Raw genomic sequence first — 23,452 nt, forward strand, 5'->3', positions numbered from 1 at the left:
CTTTACGTTCATTTTTGAGTCAGTTCTTTCTATATTGTTACCGGCTCTCCTTCCTTCAGGTGGTGGTGCAGGTGAAGCCAGTGTACAATCCACCCCAGCTGTTGCCCATTGGGGAGGAAACCATCACCTACATTGGGACCGACCGCTCGGGGAACCAGGCCAACTGCTCCTTCACAGTCACTGTCGTCGGTGGGTTCATCCCTCAGGAGACCGCATCGATGCAAACAATGTCTGCGTCAACAACTTAGAAGCTATTCCCACATAAATATTCTGCCCATAGTGTCTTTAAAGTCGATGTCTTTAAAGACATCAAGGCATCTCATCTGACTGAGGCGAGGCGTCTCCCTAAAAACAGTGCCATAAGCTCTTTTGGCTTTCCATCTATTGTTTTCTCTTGTGCTGGCGCGAGTACACACAGCTGTGCTGCTCTGTATACAATATGTTTCATATGATTGATGTAACATGTATTTGTCCATGGCAGTGCTGACAAATTGTAATTTAAGCGTTTAAATACATTTCAACAATGGTTGAAAGCAAATAGTTTGTTCATGAAACCGCTAACAAGATCTGTGGATGATGATCTCTGTAAAGAGACATTGCTGTCGAGTTGTTTTTTTTATTGCGTCTTTTGGGGACGTATTGAGCACCACAAGCCAAGCGAAATCTAGTCGCACAATAATTCAAAAAGATGGCAGACATCTCTCGGGACGATATCTTCAGAAACTAGGCAACTCGTACCAATCTATATACAGTATGCAGCACCAGAGGTAAGAGCATTGGACACTCACCTTTGTGATGTTTGAGCCTCTCCACCCGCCTGCCTCTGTGCTGCAGCTTATTTCTGCCATTCAGTGTAAAACTGTGATTTAATTGACGCGCTCACCGGTAAGGGGAGTACGTCCGCCTCCGGCAGGTGCCAAGCGGGGTTAACGCTGAGAGGGAGAAACGGGGGAGTCCCGTGTCAACCGCTCGATAATCACAACAGTCAGAGGGAAAAACCTCGAGCATGGTAGCCGTGAACATTTCCATATGTTATTATGGTGGTGGAACGCTGTGGTTTTTTATTAGAGACATGTGTTTAACTAGTGCCCTCTGACACTCTGCACTGCTGTGTAGAAACAGTCACATCACGATGTGTTCCTCTAATGCGGCTGTAATCTATTACAGTCTTAGGAGATATTCTGTGTTTATGAATTGTTAAGATAAGTTTCATGTTCACAAATGTGTTGTTTTTATTGTGTGTGTGTTCTCCAACTGGTCATTACACCCACAGTTAACAACCTTGTATCGCTCTCTAGATACGGAGCCCCCGGTGATTGACAGGTGCAGGTCGCCGCCCACTGTCCAGGCCACAGACACGGAGACGGCGGCCGTTTGGGAGGTGCCACAGTTTTCCGACAACTCAGGTATGTCTGGTCGCCGTTCTCAGACGGCAGCGCCGGAGACGGTTTATTCTCTTGCTCCTCTGTTCCACTCGGCTCCACCCTCTTCCTCCACTGATGATTGGTTATACAGGATCTTTTCCGTTCGGTGACTGGAAAAAGGGGATCAGGAGAGGGCTTTGCGAGTGTCTGTGTGTGTGATTCATGTTGAGAGACATATGGTCTAATGGTGAGAGGATGGATTGCAATTGTGTGCATGAATGCCTCATTTCTGTGTCTGTGAAGAGAGATAGAGATAGAAGTGGACCAGTGGACAGATGAAGTTGTCGCAGCGTCTGTTAATGTCGTTAATGTTAAAACAGACGGAGGCAGCAGAGAGAAGCAGGTGTTTTCGCTCTTCGGAGAGAATTTGCACTCTTTCCATCCATTTTTCACACCGTCTGTGAAGTCATGTGAGCACACGCAGTATTTGACTCATACGGAGGTTAAGCCTTTTTTTACTTATTACTTATTAAATCTTTTTTTCTTTCCTAAGCATTCAAGATGATTTACGTGAAAGTACAGAAGTATTAACAGCAAATGTACTTTATTCATTCTATTTGATTTGATGAAGACGTGGGCAGGAATTCAGGTTCAAGTGTTAAAACATTAACATGACGTCCTCTTAGTGATTCTTTTATCTCTATCTCCAAATAATGACTCTAGACCACGGAGCGATCTCTTTATTCCAGTGCACAGTGAGAAAGTGCTCTTTTTTCTTGTTCGAGAGCAGTTCAAGAGGTCAGGAGGTTCACACTGGACTGTGTGTGAGGATTTAATATGGAACCCGTTAGTCTCTCTTTTCACCCTGCTGGGTTCACTACGTTGATGCAAAGCAATTCAGACGGATCCTGCTGTAAAGAAGTGCATCAATGCCACTCTGCCAAATAGACTAAATATCTAAGAGCAGGCTGACTTTCTCCTGGCGCTCTCGCTGCACCCAAACAGCCATGGTGGTGACAGACAACAAACCAGACTTCTCCAGGGTACCAGCCCACAGCCAGACCCGTGTAATTCCCTGGCTCTGTCTCCACACACACACACACACACACACACACACACACACACACACACACACACACGAATTACACTAACACAGCTCAGATATGTGTTTGTGTGTGCAGGTATGAACGCACACACAATCCTCAAACTTCGCCCAGTGTGCTCATTGCCTACCTGTCTGCAGAGGTGCACCCCCATCGACCACGCACTCGTCTCACACACTCGCGCGCACACACACACACACACACACACACACACACACACACACACACACCGTAATAACAGGCTGCTGCTGCGGCTGCTTCGGGCCGCACGACGTCAGCCCAGCGCTGCTACGACGTCAGTGTTTTGTTTTTCCAGGCCCACACCCTGATGCCAGCGCTATATATATATGGTTGTGACTCCATAGACACACACATTAACACACTTACACACACACACACACAGGCTATTTATAAGGGGAGACACCAGACTCCAGCAGGCCAGACGTGTGTCGGCCCTGAATGGAGTTGGAGTGAAACAAAAGGTCAATCAGTCATCTTTCCCATTTTTCCCATTTATGTTCTTGTCCGTGTCTCTCACACTTGCAGTCCAGATGTTTTCCCAGTTTTTCTTTTTTGTTTTCAGGCTTAGTGTCGGCCTTCGGCATTTTCACACATGCAAACACACACACACACACACACACACACACACACACACACACACACACACACACACACACTCATACACTCCTCATCACCGCCGCCTCTCCCAAGGCTCTGTGCATCACTCTCTTCACATTCCGTTTTCTTTTTAAGCCAGACAGACTATAGCAGTTTTCCGTCACCAATCCCAAGAGTGTGATGCCCAGACACACCATTCCCATGTCAACGTATCATTGTTTAACATAACTTTTTACCAGCAGTGACTCATTTAGTCCTGGAAAAAAAAGGGGGAGGTCAAGACTGCCCTCTGCAGGATAACTGGAGAAACACTTTGGACTCGAGAAAAGATTCTGAAGTTGGAAAATTATGTTTTAAGAAAAGTTACTAAGATGTGCTGATCTTCTAGGTTGTTCATATTTCATCTTGGGAATGATTTAAGTACTCTTGGACATCCATATAATTGAACATGGATGTCTAGTGTTGCACTTTGTATCACTTATATTATGATGATGATGTTGTTGTACAGTGTGTATGTCTATAACCAACACTTGTGTGTCTCTGTCAGGTGGTCGCCTCACTGTGACCAGTAGCCATACTCCAGGCTCTGTGTTCCCAGTAGGAGAGACTCTGGTCCAGTACACAGCTACTGATGCTGCAGGAAACAGCCGGACCTGCAACCTCACCATCACTGTGCAAGGTACAGAACTGACACATGGCTTTTTAATTTACTGTTATTGCTGTATAAATGTGTTTTTGTGTAATTTTTAACTCACATTTTTATTCAGTATGTTCAAACTGTGTATCCCAAATGTGCTGCGTTCCTCGACAGTACATTCTGTTTTGTTTTGCTTTTTTGAGCATCTGTAAAGAAGGAGAAAAATGTTGCTCCTTGAGGATAACTGTTGTAAACGCATGAATATAAGAAAGATATCATCATCAAAACCTGAGACTAGACAGTAGTGCAAGTAATGAAAGACTGTAAAATTATGACGTCTCAAACAATGTATTTAAAGGGCCGTATTAGATCATTTCAGTGTAGAATCGTCTTATAGTTTATAGTGATATTATCAAATATTGTGCTCCAACGTGAGGTATTCTACACTGTATGTGTGTCTGCCCAGGGACGACCTGTGAGCAGCCGTACGTCCCAGTGAACGGCGAGTTCATCTGCTCTGAAGAAGAGGAGGGCGTCAACTGCACTCTTCACTGCAAAGACGGCTACAGCTTCACTCAGGACGCAGTGCACAGCTACTTCTGCGCCTACAACGGCGTGTGGGAGCCGCCCTACTCTCCAGACCGACCCGACTGCTCAGGTGAGCGTAGCACACGTACTGTGTCATCTTTTAAATATGTTGTGACCTACTGTCATGCGTTACATGTGCAAATTCCTTTTCTGTCTCTCCCAGTGAACCGTATTGCAAACAACGGGCTCAAACCCTTTGAGATGCTGTTTAAAGCGTCTCGCTGTGACGATGTGGACCTGATCAAGTCCTTCACTGGGGAGTTCAACACCAAACTGGGAAGCATGGTGAGGATGTAGTAACACACACACACACACACGCACGCACGCACGCACGCACGCACGCACACACACGGATCTGCTGTAAATTCAACTGTCTGATACATGATGCTTTCTTTCTCAACAGCTCCCCAACATTTGTAGCAGCGGTGATGTCACCTGCAAGCTGGAGGTGATGTCACAGGGTCACTGTCTAGAGTACAACTACGACTACGATAACGGATTTTCAATCGGTAGGATTTACACGCACACAAAATACACCCTCACTAAACATCCCGCCTATATTGTAATGGAAGCATCTTATCCGCTTGTTATTTCTCCCTCTCCCCCGTCTCATGTCTATCAGCTCCGGGGGGTTGGAGCAACAGCTGGGGTCCTCAGGGCGCCCAGGACTACGCCTACTTTGAGTCAGGCTTCGCACCGGGCACCCGGCAGCTCGCCAGGCAGCAGCAAGACGGCAGCGTGCAACCCCACCACCGCACCAAGAGGCACCGAAAGATCACAGGTCCCACCAGAGACCAAAAGATCCAGATCTTTTTCAACATCACAGGTATGTTAAATGTGATTTCCTGTGTGTTCGTTGACCTTTTGCAGTGCTGAGAATATATGTATATGTTATGGTCTGTGTTCTATATCTATTATATATGTTATATGTTCGTTATCAGTCCTTTTAAACTTTGTCCATTCTCCCAGCAAGCATCCCTCTGCCCCTGTCGAGGAACGACTCAATAGAGGTGGCCAATCAGAAGAGACTCCTGCGGACCCTGGAGCAACTGACCAATCGCCTGAAGCGAACGCTGGCCAAGCAGCCGCTGTCCAGCTTCCACGTGTCCTCGGAGATGATTGTCTCTGATCCCAAATCTCTGGAGAGCAAGAAGCCCTCTTTGTTCTGCCGGCCGGGCTCAGTGCTCAAAGGCAGGATGTGCGGTGAGTGGGAAGGCCAATCATCGCCTTTTAATTTGTGGAATAGAGAAACTCTAACACCGTGTTAAAAGTTTTATGTCGACCATTAAATCCCCAATTGTGCCGTTGCAGTCCAATGTCCGGTGGGGACATACTTCTCTCTGGAATATAACGAGTGTGAGAGCTGCTGGCTGGGCTCCTTCCAGGACCAGGAGGGTCAGCTGGAGTGCAAGTCCTGCCCTGAGGGAACCTCCACCGCCTACCTGCACTCCCGCAGCGTCGCCGAGTGCAAAGGTTAGATGCTTTGGTGACATCTGGTACATTTTGATCATATAAACTGCTGACTATCCTGCTCATTTGGCACCACAGCCAGGATAAAATCAATACAAAATATTGCTTGATTTTCATACATGTCCTCAGATGTTTGTTAATTGTAGAACTGATTTTGATGTTCTCTCTGGGTCAGAATATTGCTCACACTGTGGTGATTTGCATGTGTTTGCAGGGCAGTGTAAGCCTGGTAGTAACTCTCTGAATGGGTTGGAGATCTGTGAGTCATGCCCGCTGGGTCACTTCCAGTCTGGTTTTGGCGCCAGGGAGTGTCTCGTCTGTCCCGACGAAACCTCGACTGTCACCAGAGGAGCAGTGGACGAGATGGAGTGTGGAGGTGATACAGTGTGACACTGTGGAGTGCACGCCCTTAATGTCCTATCAACTTGCCTGTTTTGAATTTGAAAAGCCTTGATCATTCTACGCTGCTAGGTAACAAAAACAAATACTTCCAGCCTTTACACAAAGATGTGTCTGTTAGTATTTGCCATTCATGTGCAATTATATCAGAAAGGCCTGGAAATGTATTATGATTACTCTTTAAAGTTGGATGATGAATCTGGAAACTGTGAATATCTTTGCTACCTGAGTTTAAAATGTCAACCAAAATCTAAATCAACCTACTTTTTGTGAACATTTTTGGGTGATTCTGCTCCGTTATATATTCCTCCACTTCGTTTGGTTCTTCTTCTGGTGCTCCTCTATTCTGATCTTCTCTGGTCTCTTCTCCTGCAGTTCCCTGCTCAGCTGGCCATTTCTCCCGTACCGGTCTGGTTCCCTGCTACCCGTGTCCCAGCGATTACTACCAGCCTGAACACGGCCGCTCCTACTGCCTCTCCTGTCCCTTCTATGGAACCACCACCATTACCGGTGCAAACACCATACAGGACTGCTCCAGTAAGTGACCAGACAAAGCAAACAAAGTTAGACTCACACATGTACCTCTGTTCTTGTCTGGGAGAATTTAGAAGAGCTTTGTTTTTTGTATTCAAAGTGGTTTCAACATAAAATCGCTGATCTCAACCACTAAATGTCTTGTAGTTTCTCAGAGAAAAAATCTGATTTCTCTCCTTCTTTGGGGCGTTCTTAGACCACCCTTAAGTTGTCACAGAAAGATTGTTTAACACGTTGATAAAAAGTTACTTTTTAGTGAAAGATATGCTTAAATTGCATATACTGACTTAAAGGCTTCATTGTAAATGTATGAAAACAATGTCAGCCCTTTTCAGAATGATTAATGCGCAGCAGACATAACTTTATTATGACAACACTTTGTCCAAATTGTTCACCAGTTGTACGGGCTTTCTCCAATTTCTGTCATAATAAATAAAGACCTATAAAAGTTGAACACACCCCGTGGAAATTTCCATAACTTATTGGTTTAGGACATTGAAACAAAGATTTAATGTGACTTTCATGAATTCTGGATTGGATCTAGATCTGAACAGATCATAGCCACAGTAAGCAGTGTGTTGAAGGAAGGACTCCTCTCTTAGGTCCGCCAATTAAGACTAAACTAGACTATGGTAGCTCCAGTTTAAATTAAGCAGAACACCATTGTGCTGAGTTGAGTTGGCATGTAAAATGACTTATGTTAAATTTGTACACGACGTGCCAAGTCAAGTCAGCAGAGAGCAGAATGAATGGACCTGTTCAGTGTCAGCGGCTCTGTGTGACAGTTTGAAAACCTCCTGCCATCGCTCCCGATGTGTGGGTCCTGATCCGTGTTGTGACAGCTCAATCCAATTGGAAAAGGAATTACTGCACGGGATCGGGGGAGAAATGGAAATAATATGAGTTTTATTTCTCTGATGCAGAATGGAAATAAATAACACCGCGTGCCTGAAGTGTGGGAATGAACCGCGGTTAGGACCGGCTGCCAGGTTTCAATAAGAATACGGGCTTTTGTTCAGACGGATCACGACCGTCTGCGAGTCTGGTAGCAGAGGGAAAGATCCTTGCTGTTTTTTTTCCAACCTGTCTGTGCTTACTTTGTCTGCATTTTCTCTGGGTGTCATTTTCAGGCTTTGGCTCCAGTTTCCTTCCCAAAGAGGAGAGTGTGACTGCGGCTCCAGAGGTGCAGGTCCGTGAGGACTACCAAGCCAGCAGTCAGGTTCGTCTTTACCTCGTCTAAACTAACGATGTGTCTAGAAATGAACGCTCTACCATCATTATAGAGCACCTCTATCACACGTTATAGATACTGACTACTAGTGTACTTTATACAAAATAAATGATGCATTATTCAATTGAATTACATTGATGCCAATATCTTTTGTCCACTGCTTTTGATTGTCGAAAGTTTCTCTGTTCAAAAATGTAAATAATAAACTGGATTGATACAGATAAAGTAATAATATTGAACTTCTATTCATACAAGAGAAAATATGGTCGAAGGAAAAAAACGAATAGGTCGGAATAGAGACAATATAAACTGTATCGTGAATGTTTGAATTTAAATGTATGAGCAGAACATCAACTGAAGGACTCTCTGTTTTCATTGCGGGTTTTACTGTGTGACGGATGGATCTGATTGGCTGCTCCTGCAGGTTTTCCACGAGTGCTTCCTGAATCCCTGTCAGAACAAGGGGACGTGTGAGGAGGTCGGGGCGGGATACGTCTGCACCTGCATGCCTGGGTTCACAGGTAAACCAGCAGCCTGACACTCACCTGGTGCGGTGCTTGTGTATCCTCAACTTTAATGAAGAAGGGGGACTTTTAAGCATTCCGCAGCAGAAATAAGATGAGCATTAGTGGTTTGTGTGTTGTATTTCCTGTCAGCTGTAACTCTCTCTGCAGCGTTGACATTTATGGCAGCGGACATTCATTTCAGCCACAGTCGTGTTGTATGTGACATTGTTACGACGAGTGTTTGATACAGCCTCTGATGTTTCTCTCTTAGGTGCTAAGTGTGAGATTGACATAGACGAGTGTGACTCCACTCCGTGCCAGAATGGAGGTCTGTGTAAAGACGGCATGGGAGACTTCCAGTGTCAGTGCAAGCCTGGCTTTTTAGGTAAGGGACCTTTTGAGGAAATAGATTGATGCACAGAAAGAATGCTTTTCATGTGCTGGTGTTTGAGCTTGACTTCTAAATCATTTTGATCTTCGCCAACAGGAAACTAAATGGTTGTAGTGTCTCAAAGATGCTATTGTTTCAGAAATACTTCACAAAATGATCATTATTTACACATCAATTACTCACCCTGTTACCTGGAATACTTACCTGGAATACTTCACACGTGCCTCCATTGGGAACGAAAGAATCAAAAAAAGGGAGACAAGTCTCTCACACAACTAGTGCAGAGGATAATCCCAGTCTAATTTATCCACACTTATACTCAGTACTTCCCAAACACATGCATTGTTGCTAAAGCCTTACTATTTAATACACGTCAGACTCATCCGTAAGCGTGAGACGGTTTATGAGGAAGTGCTTTAAACGGTAAGATTTTAGCAAAGTTTGTCGTCACCTTGTGCCTATTCTCCATCTCTGTTTGACTCTTGTCTCAGGCTCTCTGTGCGAGGCGGAGGTGAACGAGTGCGTCTCCTCTCCCTGTCTGAATGAAGGCGTGTGTGTGGACGAGGTCAACAAGTTCACCTGCAGTTGTGCCGGCGGCTTCACAGGTTAGAGAAAAGGACCGGGTTACAGTTCAGTCTGGGAATCAGTTTGACATTTGATTTCCTTATCAGACAATTGAACTTGTTACACAACAGATACTTATCCATGCAGATTATTGGTTTGCATATAAGATTATACCATGGTGTACAAAACAGGGAAACGTATTTAGGCTAGTGCCTTGTCTTTTCACATTTCTGCAGGATCTCGTTGTGAGCTGGAAATAAACGAGTGTCTCTCCAACCCCTGTCTGAACGGAGGTGTGTGTGATGACCTGATGGGGGGCTACGCTTGTAATTGTGCCGTCGGCTTCTCGGGGGATCGCTGTGAGGTCAACATCGATGAATGTTACAGCGCCCCCTGTCTGAATGGAGGCTCGTGTCTGGACGCTGTTAACAATTTCAGGTAATAAAGACTCTTTGCATTTGAAACACTCTTTGGATGGAATGTTACAAATCAAAACGTCAAATAGCTGGTGTTCCTCTTAACGGCGAGTGCGGTGGGTGTTTGTGCTCCACCTGCTTGTGCAGACATGACAGAAAGACAATAGGAGAGTGGAGTGGAGAGAGAGCACAGTCCGAAAAGGAACAGCGCAGACTGATTCAAATGTAGACAAAACCTTCCTGTTGGACCTGTTATATGTGAAGCAGAGTTTGTTGGAGCAACCTGAATGAGGAAATTGAATTTGTTGTAGAAACTGTGCTTTCTAAATAGTTTTAATGAACAATGAAAAACACCACTGAGAATAGCAACACATTAGAAATCCCGATCCATTCAGTATGGTGTATTAACCATGACAGTTTCAGGAAAGGTCAATGTGCTTGGTGACGTGTAACTGGTGGTGGCGTTGTACGGCGTCCTCCTCCCCTCTCTCAGGTGTCAGTGTGTGGAGGGCTACCGCGGCCGGCTCTGTGAGGTGGACGTGGACGAGTGCGATCCAAACCCCTGTGTGAACGGCGCCAGCTGTCTGGATGGTCTGGGGTCCTACACCTGCCGATGCCTCCCTGGGTTCAACGGAACCAGGTGTGAGACAGGTACTATAGGACAGATGACACATCATCATGGCGTCTCCAGAGGAGGAGAAGAGAGATTCTGTGTTTGTATGCAGTGAATAAGGACTTTTTTTCCCTGTCCTATCAGAGATGTCCTCTGCCTTCAACCTGGACTTTGAGGTGTCTGGTATCCATGGTTATGTTATGATGGATGGAATGATGCCGGCGCTGACAGAGATCACCTGCACCTTCTGGATGAGGTCGTCAGACACCACCAATTATGGCACACCTGTCTCCTACGCCGTGGAGGGCAGCGACAACGCTTTCCTCCTCATAGACTACAACGGGTCAGTGATGTATTAAGAGTTAAGAGAATATAAATGCACTGTTTAGTTTCAGTGTGTATTCAATAATTCTCCAGTTTCTTTTTTTTTTTATCAGTACCTTTCCTTTAGAGGAATAAAAAGTACCTCTCTCCTTATGCTTTGTGTGGTTTTTATTGAATCCTCTTTGACTGCTTTTCCTCCCTCCCTACAGGTGGGTGCTGTATGTAAATGGTAAGGAGCGGATCACTGACTGTCCTGCAGTGAACACGGGTCAATGGTACCACATCGGGGTGTCCTGGAGGAGCTGGGATGGTGACTGGAGAATCTACATCAACGGGAAGCCCTCAGACGGAGGCAAAGGCCTGTCAGTCGGCACCACTATCCCAGGTGTAGTGCTATCCTCGACCTGGTCACCGGTCTCCGTTTCTGAACAAATCTACAGTTGATTCCCGTTTTCTTCTGTATGAACACAGTAACCAAGTGGAATGAGGAGAATCCTTTCTCAGTGAGTTGTGGTTAACCTTTAACTTGTGTCCTGTAGGTGGTGGGGCGCTGGTGTTGGGTCAGGACCAGGATCAGAGGGGCGAGGGCTTCAACCCTGTGGAATCCTTTGTCGGCTCCGTCAGCCAACTCAACATCTGGGATCGTGTCCTCACACCTCAACAGGTAGATGGAGTAATTGGCGTTTCAGTTAAAATAGTCTTTGACACCCATGTATATTACATTTAACGTAACAGAGTCATAAAACAGGAATGTTGTGTGACTGTAGGTGAAGGTCCTGGCCAGCAGCTGTCCATCCTCCCATGTGACCCACAGAGGGAACGTCCTCGCCTGGCCAGACTTCCTCAGCGGGGTGGTGGGCCGAGTCAAAGTAAACCTCAGCAGCGTTTTCTGTGCAGGTAAGAGAGAAAACCATAAATTACCTTGAACTTCAAATACATTTGTGAAACAGATGTGCACAATGTTTTGGAATAAGATCTTTCTATTAGTATGCCTCGCAGTGAAAACCATTCCTGGTCCCTCCAGATTGCCCCAAGCTGGAGAACGCCGTGTCCCACCTGCACGTCTCCACGGTGGAGGTGAGCCCCGGCGCCCAGGTCCAGCTGTCCTGTGATCCCGGCTTCTACCTGCTGGGGGAGCCGGTGCTACAGTGCCAAAATAAAGGAGAGTGGAGCCATCCTCTGCCCAGCTGTGAACGTAAGGCAGAGACACACACACTGCCCTCTGATTTGAATTGTTATTGAGTCATAATCTACCATGTCTTTTTCCACCTGATTGGATGTATTTGTCAGTCCGCTGTTTAAATTTAAAGCTCTGAAGAATAATTAAAACATTCGACTGTATTCCTTTCGCAGGACGCGGATGTATGGTACAACCGTACCGTTCATTGACATACTAAAAGGCAGAGATTATATATTATGATATATGTGTTGCAGGAGTGTCCTGTGGGCCTCCTCGTCCTCTGGAGAACGGCTTGGTTCAAGGGACGGACTTCCACGCCAGCAGCTCCGTGGTCTACCAGTGTAACGCCGGCTTTTACCTGCTGGGAGACACCAAAGTGCACTGCACCAACAGTGGCAAGTGGGGAGGAAGTCCACCAGCCTGTCTCGGTACTTCATTACATAACATAGTTGGGTTTTTTTTAAACTGGTGATATTTGAGAAACTAAAAATCCTGTTTTCAAGATTGACAAGGAAGAAAATACCTATGTTATGTGTACATTATTCTGTGTGTGTGTGTGTGTGTGTGTGTGTGTGTGTGTGTGTGTGTGTGTGTTAAGATGTGGATGAGTGTGCTCTGGGATCTGACTGCGATGAACACGCAAGTTGTCAGAACACGGACGGCTCCTACACCTGCACCTGCATCCACCCGTACAGTGGAGACGGCAAAAACTGCACAGGTAACGAGACACAGGTCCACACGCATATGTGTCAGAGAAGATGCTGTTAAAGACGCTTTGTGAACCGATTCCCCTGTCCATATATAAACTCATTTGTTACATGTGTGCGTTTGTCTTCCCACCAGCGCCAGTGAAGTGCGAGAACCCCGGGTCTCCTGAATTCGGTCACAGACACGGCAGCAACTTTCTGATGGGCGGCGAGGTCGTCTTTGGCTGCGAGAACGGATACGAGCTGATCGGCTCGTCTCGCCTCAACTGCCTGGAGACGGGAAGCTGGGACCAGCCAATCCCATACTGCAGAGGTGAGGGGGTTGAGTGGTCACCTCATGCCAACACTGTACAGCAGCACTGTAGTAGCAGGTCTCATGGTGGCCGACGTAAATACACCCACATGCTGTGTTGTCTCTGGAGTGAACACAAAAACATGACACATTTCTATTGTTATTAGTATTTATCGTTTGTTTATTTACATGAAACATGGATATACTTGCACGCATAAGACATAAATGTAGATTCGCATTGAAACGCTCACATTTTGAGCAGCTCAATGGAAAGGGATTCATTACATGATAAAGGTGTTTCCTATTCAAAGCATCCAGCTGTTCTGATACACAAATGATACTACACAGATGTAATCACCGTCTTTCATTACCATGCAGATAGCAGAAGTACTGATACACTTCAGGAAACACACAATAGCACACGTATATTGTGTATTTATTTTGTATTTTGCATATCACACACACACACACACACACAAAAGCAAATAGTACAAACATTTGCAGATGCAAATACACACGCATGTACATCACAAACACACATTATGCAATGGGCTGATTATGTATGCAGCAGTCTTTTTGTCCTCTGCTGTGCGGCGGGCTGAAAGGCCCGACCACCGCTGCACCTCCATCTTGGCTCTCAGCCACATTCTTCCTCTAAGAAGAGGAACTGACTCCCTCTGCGCCTGCAGATTGTGCCGATCGGTTACGTTCAACCCATACTATCCGCGTGATTGTGAAGTAAAACTCAGTATGTCATCTGAAACATATAAAGACATCTGCACAAAATCAAAACAAATTGAATTGTTTCCCTGTGCGTTACAGACGGCAATAACAGGAGTTGAATAATTGATGTTGCATTAGAGGACGCGTTAACGGGTCAACGTGTGGCGACAGCTTTTCCGCAGGTTTTCGCAAAACAGAAATTCAGCTACGTCATTGTGTGAGGTGGAACATATCCATCTTCCATTGTTATTGAAGAATGCCAGCGGTGCAGTGTCATCGGAGTATCGGAAGTATGAGGTGATGGGAGTGTGACTGGTAGAGTCCCTGTTTTGACTTACCTCTAACTGGACCTCAGTCCTAAAGCAGCTGATCGCTTTTAGGTAATAGTCCCAACAGCAAACGATCAGTCTGAATTGAATGCGGCCAGATGAATGTAAAGACTGCAGCAGGTTTAACATGCAGAGAGGGAGAGAATATAGTGCCTTATCTATTATCTCAATCTTCATAACTCATGCACAAAGAAGAGCCTTTAAGTGTGTCTGGCTCTGTTGCTTTAATTTTGTCTTTTCCTTTTTGTACATCCTTCAACTTTATGGAAGTGCAATATTTAATTACTGAAGTGCCCCTTTAATAAGTTCTCCCCTTCATTCACTAATGCCTCTCAGTCGAGCCTCTTTGGCTTCTATCCATTTATACACTTTCCTGTGTGCTCTTTTATCCTATTAGTGTAAAATGTAATCTGGCATTAATCCTCGAAGAAGAATTAACACTGAGAGACGTTTGTCATTTTGTCCCTCCTCATTGAAATGTGTATAGATTGTTTTTACTCTGAAGACAAAGAAAGCCACATTAGCATTTAGTCTTTTCATGTGTTCTGGTGGAACAATCGAATGATGGAAAACCTCCGTTACTAATCGTCCCTGTGTTGTTGCACTTCAGCCCTCTCCTGCCCGACGCCATCTGTCCCAGAGAACTCCGTCATGAAGGGAAACAACTTCACCTATGGAAGCAAGGTGACTTTCAGGTATCGTTTGCATCCCCTACGACACCCATGTTGTAACGATGACGAGGTGTTTCCGACGTGTCAAGGAAAACGCTTCAAGAGTTGAGTGGAGTTTGCGCCTCACTCTGTTCTCCTCCTCCTCCTCAGCTGTATGCAGGGCTTCCTGCCTCAGATCCCTTATGACTTCCAGTGTCTCACTAGTCTGAGGTGGAGCGGGACGCCACCTGTCTGTCACCCAGTGACCTGCGGGGGCCCTCCGACTGTCGAGAACGCCAACTACAATCTCAACACGGATACTTACCAGTCCACTGTCACATACACCTGCTTTGAGGGATACAGGTAGGGATCAATGAATGTCATCTGAACTGTTGTCCGTTCACTATCCTCATATGATGATGTTTGATTTAGTAAATGCTGATAATATCTATAATTTGAATTTGTTTTACACCAGGTCTTTATGACTGCTTAATAGAAAGAAGTTAACACAGCTGAATTAAGCACATAATTGCCTCCAATGTCTTATCATAAAACAAAAGACAAAAGCCCAAAATGAATTCACATGACATAGTATCTGCACCAAGCCCCTGATGTCTCCACTATGTTTGTAGAATCAGTCATCAAACATCAAACACCCCATTTCATCTGAAACAATATATATATATATATATATATATATATATACGGTATATTACATTTGCTTAGTCAAAAATAAGTTGTACAGACTCTGTTCTGATTCAGTGATGTCAGCACAATGCAGTTGCGATGTCCAATGATTTTTATACTGTGTACATTTGTCATCAAATGCGATGTATTTATTTCACGTGTCAGATCCTATAAATCAAAGAGTGTGTGTAAATGAAGTATTGTGTCGCTGCGAAGGCCGCAGGGCTCCATGGAGGTGGTTTGTGAAGCGACGGCGGAGTGGAGCAGGCCTGTGCCCCGCTGTGTGAACGTCCTGTGCAGCGAGCCGCCGGCCCTGAGAGACGCCGTGACCGTCGGAGAGAACTTTGAACTGGGAAACAAGGTGCACTATGTCTGCAAAGAAGGGTAAATGTGGTTCTACTTGATTTCAATGGACACATGTTCAAACTAAAACTAAAATGTGAACATTATGTTATCATGTCGTACTGAGATGTGACTTCTTTTTGCCCTTTGGTGATCTCTTTCACAGCTACACTCTGATTGGCCCAGAGACCCGAGAATGTCTGCCAAGTGGCCAATGGAGTGACAGCTCTGCCCAGTGCGTCCCCCGCTCCTGTGGCCCCCCGCCCGCCATCGACCACGCCGAACCCTACGAGAGCCACCAGCTGTTTGGAGACACTGCTAACTACTACTGCACCGACGGGTACACTGCCGGCAACAACTCTAAGATGGTGTGTAACGCTCAGGGTGTTTGGACGCCCCCCGACGGCACCGAGGCCCCTCTCTGCATCGCCAACTTCTGCCTCCGTCCTCCTGAACTGCCCCATGCCATTTTAGATTCAGTCAACAAACCCAAATATGCCAGCAACACCGAAGTGAGCTATAAATGTGAGGAGGGCTTCACGCTCAACACCACAGCCACACTGAGATGCCTGATGGGAGGAGAGTGGGAGCCTTCGCCGTATGATATCGGCTGTGTGCCGGTGAGGTGCTCCAAGCCTGAGAGCGTCGACCGGGGATATGTGAGCGGGACAAACTATAGTTTTGGCGCCGTGGTGGCATACAGCTGCGATAAAGGCTTCCTGATCCGAGGGGAGAAGAGGAGGACCTGCAAGGCCAATGGAGAGTGGGGAGGAGCTTTGCCTACCTGTGTACCTGTTTCCTGCCCTCCACCTCCTTTGCTCAGGAACGGATACATCCAGGTTAGCCACATGCTGCTTTTAGACTCAAATAACTGAACCAAATGACGTCTTTATTTCCAGGAAACTTTGTAGAAATTATTGGGTTACAGTAAAAAACACACCTTTTCCTTATTAGTGACTGTAAATATGTTTAGTAATATATCCCTTTATATTTCCTCTACAGGGCCGAGGTCGATTCACCTTCAACAGCAAGATGACGTACGCCTGTAACGCAGGATACAGACTGGTTGGTCATCCAGAGCGAGTTTGCCAAGCCAACCGCCAGTGGTCCAACAACGACCCACCTGCCTGTGTCCTTCTGACCTGTGACCCTCCTCCCAACATCGTCCATGGACATTACAGGGGGTCTGATTTCCAGGTGGGCCGAAAAGTGCAGTACGTCTGCGATGAGGGCTACGAGCTGGCCGGGGACACCACCTGGACCTGTCTGAAGTACGGAAGGTGGGATAAGTCGAGGCGTCCTCGCTGCTCACCGGTGCAGTGTCCAGAGCCGCCGCTGGAGGAGAACCACCTGGTGCTGAAGGGCCTGGACTCTGAATCTGGTACGGTGGAACTATCCTGCGAGGACGGCTACGTCCTGGAGGGGGCCCGGATCCTCCGCTGCACCCCGTCCCAGGAGTGGAACGACACCTTTCCAGTGTGCAAGCAGGTGTTTTGCGGCCCACTGCCTGAAGTGTCGTTTGGTGGGCCTTCCTCGTCCTCGTCTCCGTTCCCCTTCAGCTCCGTGGTGAGCTACACGTGCATGGATGGCTTTACTATAAGAAAAGAAGGCTCTGTGTCATGTCTGGCTAGCGGGCAGTGGAGCAGTCCTTACCCAGAGTGTATCCCCGTTGAATGCCCTCAGCCTGTGGAGATTTCTAACGGTATCGTTGATGTCCAGGGTCTGATGTACCTCAGCAAAGCACTGTACGGCTGTAAGACTGGATATAATTTAGTGGGCAACTCCACCGTCCTCTGTGGAGAGACGGGACTCTGGATTGGAGGGGTGCCTTCCTGCCGCCCAATTGAATGCTCAATCCCCAAACAAACAGCCAATGGAAAAGTAACGTATACAAAACTCCAGTTTGGTCACAGCGCCACCTACTCCTGCCGTCGTGGTTATCGTCTTCAAGGCCCGGAGACTCTGAAGTGCCTGGCCAGTGGGGAGTGGGACATTAAGCCACCCGCTTGCGTGCAGATTTCCTGCACCCCACCCCAACCCATCGAAAGCGGATTCGTCGAGGGCCAGGATCACAGTTTTGGTGTCACCATTTTCTACAGCTGCTTCCCTGGCTTCCAGCTAGTAGGCCACGACCATCTGACCTGCGAGGAGTTCGGCTGGTCTAGCTCCGTTCCCGTCTGCGTGCCCTCGGACTGCGGCTTGCCTCCTCACATTGACTTTGGGGAATATGTTCGGGCGACGCAGCTGGCAGGAAGCTCAGATGCTGCATCTAAAGACACTGGAACATTAGCCTCACCCATGGACTTGAGCTTCCTTCACGGGACGTTTATCGAGTACCGGTGCCACAAAGGCTACGACATCACAAGCCCCACCAGGTTAGTGTGTCAGGAGGACGGAGGCTGGAATGGGACAGCCCCGTCCTGCGTCCCCGCAGAGTGTGAAACGCCACCCGGTCCAGAGCACGGCTGGGTGAACGTGACCGACACCTCCTTCGGCAGCACGGTCACCTACACTTGTGAGGACGGGTACGAGCTGGAGGGGGAGCCTGTGAGGCAGTGCGTTTCAGGACGACTGTGGACGAATGACGCCCCAGTTTGTCGGCCCGTCTCCTGTGGCGACCCAGGCGCTGTCGCTAACGGCACAGCTCGCGGCGGTGCTTTTGTGTATCCTGAGGTCTTGCTCTACGAGTGTAGTCCTGGATTTGTCCTAAAGGGCAGTGACACTATTGCCTGCCGGGCAGATGGGAAGTGGAATGGACAGAAGCCTTGGTGTGAGCCAGTGTCTTGTGGTCCCCCTAAAGTCCCCATTGATATTACTGTTAAAGGAGAGAAATACAGCTATAACAATGAGATAGAACTGAGCTGTCAGCCCGGTCTCCTGTTACAAGGGAAATCTATCAGTGTTTGTCAGGCTGATGGCACCTGGAGCCACGGCTCTCCCACCTGTGTACCTGCCCACTGTGGCAAACCCACACCAATACCCAATGGCCGTGTTTTGGGGTCAGAGTTCGGCGTCAACAGCAAGGTAAGCTATGAATGCGATGAGGGATACGCGCTCAACGGAGATCCAACGCACATATGTCAGTCAGATGGACTTTGGGACAAACCTGCGCCTCGCTGCGACATCATGAGCTGCGATCCACCTGAGGACATCAGTCACGGCTTCCTGAACGGCTCCAGCTTCACCTACGACGACGTGGTGGAGTACGTCTGCTTCGACGGCTACGAGGTCGTCGGGGATCCCGTCCTGCGGTGCTCCGCTCAAGGCCTCTGGGTGGGCGCGGTGCCTCAGTGTCGGCCGTGCGTCTGTGCGCTCCCAGTGGTGAAATTCGGCGTGGTTCTCGGTCGCGACCGCGCTTGCGGCGACCGAGTTCACTTCCAGTGCGACGACGGCTACAAGCTGCTGGGTCCCTCTCAGGCGGTGTGCGAGAAGGGAGGGGTGTGGAGCCCCGGGGTGCCGGCTTGTGGCCGGGGGAGGTGCAGTGTCGCCCCGCCTACAGTCCTGAACGCTGTCCTGCAGGGCGGCAGTGCCACCTTCACAGACACAGTTATATACAGGTGTCGGCCCGGCTACCAGCCAAGGGGGTATCCAAGCCTCTCCTGTGGAAGAGACGGCCGGTGGGGGGAACCCAGAATCAGCTGTGAGCCTATGAACTGTGGGAAACCTCCGACTGTGGCCCACGCTCAGGTGATCGGAGACACCTTCACCTTCCCAAACCAGATCAAATACAGGTAAATACTGCAATTCGTACTGCAATTTGTGTTAAAACCTTATTTTTCTGCCGTTTCTGATGGGCCTTAGCCACCACAGTGCCTGTGCAAACAGAAGTCCAGTAGGACCAGTAGGTTTGTGGGATCAGATGAAACTATAGTCCAATTACACTCCTGTGAAATCCCATGTTTGCCCCCTCCTCTCACGTTCTCTCTCGCTCTCCAGGTGTGAGGAGGGGTACAATTTAGCGACGCAGACAGGCTCTCTCTCCTGCCAGAGTGACGGCACCTGGTCCAGACACAGCGTTCGGTGCAGCCCGACCCCCTGCCTGCTCCCCACCAACTTCTCCATCCCCAATCTGGTAATCACCGGGAAGGAGCTCACCCCTGTCAAGGGAACCGTCACCCTCTCCTGCCCTCCTGGTCTCCACCTGCAGGGGTCAGCACTAGCCGAGTGTCAGGTAGGAAAGACGTCGGTCAATTAATAGTCCAACTTTCTTCAATTCTTTATATTGTGTGTGTGACTTCCTCATTGAATAACGGTGAACAAGATGTTCTTGGTCACATTACCTGCATGCAAATACATAGTTGTGACCTGCTTTTTCCAAAAAGCAGGTTAAAGGTTATTAAAGATCCAGAGAAATGCAGAAATGTTTCAGTCAGTTTGCTGCAATAGGCCGTGCACCGTCACTGTGATCGAAAGAAGTAGCCATTATAGGTCTGCACATCTCATCTCTTTTCCACTAATCGTGTCAATTAGAAACCATAAATAATGTAGTGCTTTCCTGTCCTGTCTGTCGTGTTGTGCGGTCAGCTGGGTGGAGGCTGGGCTCCAAGCATCTCCTCAGTTTCCTGCAAGGTGGTGGTTTGTGAGAAGCCCCCTCCTCTTCTCCACGGTGCCACAGAGGGGGACAACTATAACTATGGAGACTTTGTCATGTACTCATGCCTGACAGGCTTTGACATGAAGGTAATGCTCATCAGGCAAACGTTTCCTTTTGTAGAGTTGTAGTAGTTCAGCAGCTGAGATTAGAAAACATTTAGGGATTACCTCACCAGAAAACAAACATCGATAAAACTGTGAAAGCCTCCTAAAAGTCGTGATTTGTGTGAGTGAGTGAGTGTAAAACAGAGGGCTTCCTCTCCTTTCCTGCACTGTGCCTTTAAACAGTAGGCTGATCTAATGGCTGACCATCAGATTACAGAAAGTCACATGACTTTCCCCTCAGAGATCAATAGCAGTGTACAGTAACAGAGCGAACAGAAGGAGCTGAGTCACTCAGTTCCTGATCCACTGATATGCTCGCCTCTTACTTTCACAAAACCGTCTAACTGCTTTATAGCAGTTAGACGGTTTTGTGAAAGTAAGAAGGTTAATTGTTTCAGTCCATCTATATCATCATCTATCATGTTCCCTGCTGTTTCTACAGATCAATGTTTCTAGACGTTGCTGTGTGTGTAAGTTGTCTACTATTCTGGCATCTTTACACATTGTCCTTCTTGTCACAGGGAGACTCTATCCAGACCTGCCAGGGAGACAGGACATGGAGCGGCACCCAGCCAGTGTGTGTCGGTAGGTTTGTTTACACAGGAGGGACAGACGAGTCTTCAACGATGTCAAATATTTATTCACAGCAGCCGTTTTTGACCTGTCATAGCAGGATACACACGCGTGTAATTGATCAAATGACTTATGGTCACAGCCATTCCAGTGAGCCAGGATGCACAATACCAGGGCGTTGCCCAACCTAAATACATCAGGGCCATAAGTAGTTATTTATTACCCTGGTTTACCCTGCAACAACATGTCAAAGTAAAGCTGCTAGGAATCAGTTTATCCGTTAATATTCACAGAAATATATTTGTTTCATTTATTTAGTTTCAGTATATGTTGTGCAACCTGTTATATTGTAAACACACACCCACACCCACACACACACCCACACACACACACACACACACACACACACACACACACACGAATCAACCCCACCGTACGTTCAACACGTTCACGCTTGTCTATTATTGTCTCCTCAGCACAATCCTGTGGGCCTCCTCCCACAGTACAGCATGCACAGGTCCACACGACAGGAGAGACTTACCTAAACAATGCCAGTTATGCATGCGTTACCGGCCTGCAGCTGGTCGGCCCAAAGACTCTCATCTGTCTAGCCAACGGCACGTGGAGCCTGCCGGTGCCCACGTGTGAAGGTATGGAAAAAATGGCCGGGAAGCAGTGAATTCAAAAGTTGATTCTACCCGCGTGCTTTTTTCTTTCTGAATCGGGATTTTTAATCTCCCGTCATCTCCTCTCATGTCAGCGGTCAAAGGCTGCGACAGCCCGAAACAGATGCAGTACGGCAAAGTGCAGGAGCACAACCTGAACACGGGCCGCGCGGTGCAGTTCCAGTGCGATAAAGGCTACAACCTGGTGGGAGATTCTCTGGTGGTGTGTATGGGGGGCAACACCTGGAGCTCCAGCTTCCCCACCTGCCAACGTGAGAAACGCACACAGAAACAGTGACGGGCAGTTTGTTAGACTTCCTGTCGTGTTTTGTCTTCCTTCTTTACAGCTTGTCAACACATTCTCTGTTGTAACTATTGCTTGTTCAGAGACAAATGGAATGGTTGCAGCACACAGAGTTTCATGATCTGTGTTTGCCACATAGCCTGTTGCAAAAACACCAATGAGTCAGCTGTTCCTCCTCATAGCTTAGAATTAGTTTGAGTCAGAGCTATTCACTAGAATTCACCCATGTTATTATTCTTGTGGGAGGAAATGTGTAAAAAGGAAACTTACAGTGTTTCTCATTTGAGAAACATTTAGATGCTGCAAAGAAGTTTGTTATAAGATACCTTAATGCATAACTCATTCAAATAGAAATCATGCTTGGGCACATACAGTTTGACAGCACAGAATATAGCAAATTAATGTAACTCTCTTTGTGACTTTGTGGTGCATTGCAATGGTACATGGACTTGTACTTGTTACTCTTCCTACCACTCAAATGTCTGTGGCGCTGTCTCACTGGAGTACATTAAAAGATGTCTTCAGTGTTTATCTACCCCAATTTACAGAAACAGAGAAGAAGAATACCACCAAGCATAGCCTAAAACATATCTTCATTTTTAGATTTTATAGGTATCAAAGATACAGGAAGAAAATACGGAAACATAAAAAGGTGTTTTGGTGCTCATACTGATTACTCTGCCCCCCCTAAACTTCCATATACGTGTATAATTTCAAGCCTCTGTTATATGTATATATATAGCCAGTACCCTGGCATGATGTCAGCCATATTAGCTATTAAATATTGTTGTTGTGCGTTTGAGAAACAACACGTTCTTATTGCTAACAGATTCAGTGTGTCTGTATCTATTCATCAATAATCCCACATTGTCCTTCCTTACAGCTAAGTCCTGCCCGGCTCCTCCAGGCTGGAGGGAGGTCGGTAGCAGGTTTGGGTCCCAGCAGGAATTCCCTGTCGGACAGTCGGTCCGTGTTACTTGTCCCAAAGGTCAGCAGATCAAAGGCAGCGGCACCGTCACCTGCAGGCCAGACCGGACCTGGAGCCCCATCAGCTCCGTGTGTGAAAGTAGGTGTCAAAAATACTGTTTGTCCTCTTTGGGAAAGCTGCAGATAAACTGTATAACTTCCATTTAAAATACACGTAGAACCTCACCTAAAAGATGAAGCTTTGGCCTAAAAAATCTATACTTTTTTGCTTTTTCTTGCTCAGTCATAAGGTTTATTTAATGTTTGGGGAAATCAATCAAGTAAAGATGTTGTTATTTACTCAAACTAGCAAATCATGTTCTAATCCAGGAGTTAATCAAGTAGAAAGTGTGTGTTTGATATTCCACACCTCTCGCACGCTCCCCTCGTCTCGTTTCAAACACTGCTCTACTCTTGCATGTTCTGTCGGCTCAGATCCACCTAATAGCTGAAGCCTCATTTCTGTCTGTCGCTGTCTGCCTCTCGCTGAGCTTTCATCGGAACAAACAGGGCGGCATCAAGCGCTGCGGCGGTGTCCTCTCTGCCGGACTAATTAGGGGCACCTCTGCAGCTTCTAT

The 23,452-nt window shown here is 47.1% G+C and overlaps 1 protein-coding gene across 2 annotated transcripts in view; it reads left to right on the forward strand.

The window, feature by feature from the left end:
- svep1 (sushi, von Willebrand factor type A, EGF and pentraxin domain containing 1) overlaps positions 1-23,452 on the forward strand; it is a 75,139-nt gene that overhangs the window by 46,982 nt on the left and 4,705 nt on the right. For both annotated transcript variants that reach the window (XM_068728342.1, XM_068728343.1), the window contains exons 9-44: positions 60-189; positions 1,299-1,406; positions 3,633-3,764; positions 4,189-4,380; positions 4,474-4,595; positions 4,714-4,819; positions 4,933-5,136; positions 5,280-5,513; positions 5,622-5,783; positions 5,995-6,156; positions 6,555-6,716; positions 7,844-7,932; positions 8,369-8,465; positions 8,722-8,835; positions 9,333-9,446; positions 9,642-9,843; positions 10,315-10,472; positions 10,579-10,777; positions 10,968-11,143; positions 11,298-11,422; positions 11,526-11,655; positions 11,783-11,953; positions 12,193-12,366; positions 12,537-12,656; positions 12,782-12,958; positions 14,600-14,684; positions 14,811-15,002; positions 15,543-15,710; positions 15,835-16,507; positions 16,671-19,399; positions 19,605-19,839; positions 20,193-20,348; positions 20,888-20,951; positions 21,416-21,589; positions 21,700-21,876; positions 22,792-22,974. In XM_068728342.1, coding sequence (XP_068584443.1) covers positions 60-189; positions 1,299-1,406; positions 3,633-3,764; positions 4,189-4,380; positions 4,474-4,595; positions 4,714-4,819; positions 4,933-5,136; positions 5,280-5,513; positions 5,622-5,783; positions 5,995-6,156; positions 6,555-6,716; positions 7,844-7,932; positions 8,369-8,465; positions 8,722-8,835; positions 9,333-9,446; positions 9,642-9,843; positions 10,315-10,472; positions 10,579-10,777; positions 10,968-11,143; positions 11,298-11,422; positions 11,526-11,655; positions 11,783-11,953; positions 12,193-12,366; positions 12,537-12,656; positions 12,782-12,958; positions 14,600-14,684; positions 14,811-15,002; positions 15,543-15,710; positions 15,835-16,507; positions 16,671-19,399; positions 19,605-19,839; positions 20,193-20,348; positions 20,888-20,951; positions 21,416-21,589; positions 21,700-21,876; positions 22,792-22,974 — 8,596 coding nt within the window. The remainder of the gene's footprint in view (positions 1-59; positions 190-1,298; positions 1,407-3,632; positions 3,765-4,188; positions 4,381-4,473; positions 4,596-4,713; positions 4,820-4,932; positions 5,137-5,279; positions 5,514-5,621; positions 5,784-5,994; positions 6,157-6,554; positions 6,717-7,843; positions 7,933-8,368; positions 8,466-8,721; positions 8,836-9,332; positions 9,447-9,641; positions 9,844-10,314; positions 10,473-10,578; positions 10,778-10,967; positions 11,144-11,297; positions 11,423-11,525; positions 11,656-11,782; positions 11,954-12,192; positions 12,367-12,536; positions 12,657-12,781; positions 12,959-14,599; positions 14,685-14,810; positions 15,003-15,542; positions 15,711-15,834; positions 16,508-16,670; positions 19,400-19,604; positions 19,840-20,192; positions 20,349-20,887; positions 20,952-21,415; positions 21,590-21,699; positions 21,877-22,791; positions 22,975-23,452) is intronic.

The sequence above is a fragment of the Cebidichthys violaceus genome, unplaced genomic scaffold (assembly GCF_023349555.1).
Source record: "Cebidichthys violaceus isolate CVI_PGR_0920_01 unplaced genomic scaffold, fCebVio1.0.p SCAF_41, whole genome shotgun sequence".
Lineage (NCBI taxonomy): Eukaryota > Metazoa > Chordata > Actinopteri > Perciformes > Stichaeidae > Cebidichthys > Cebidichthys violaceus.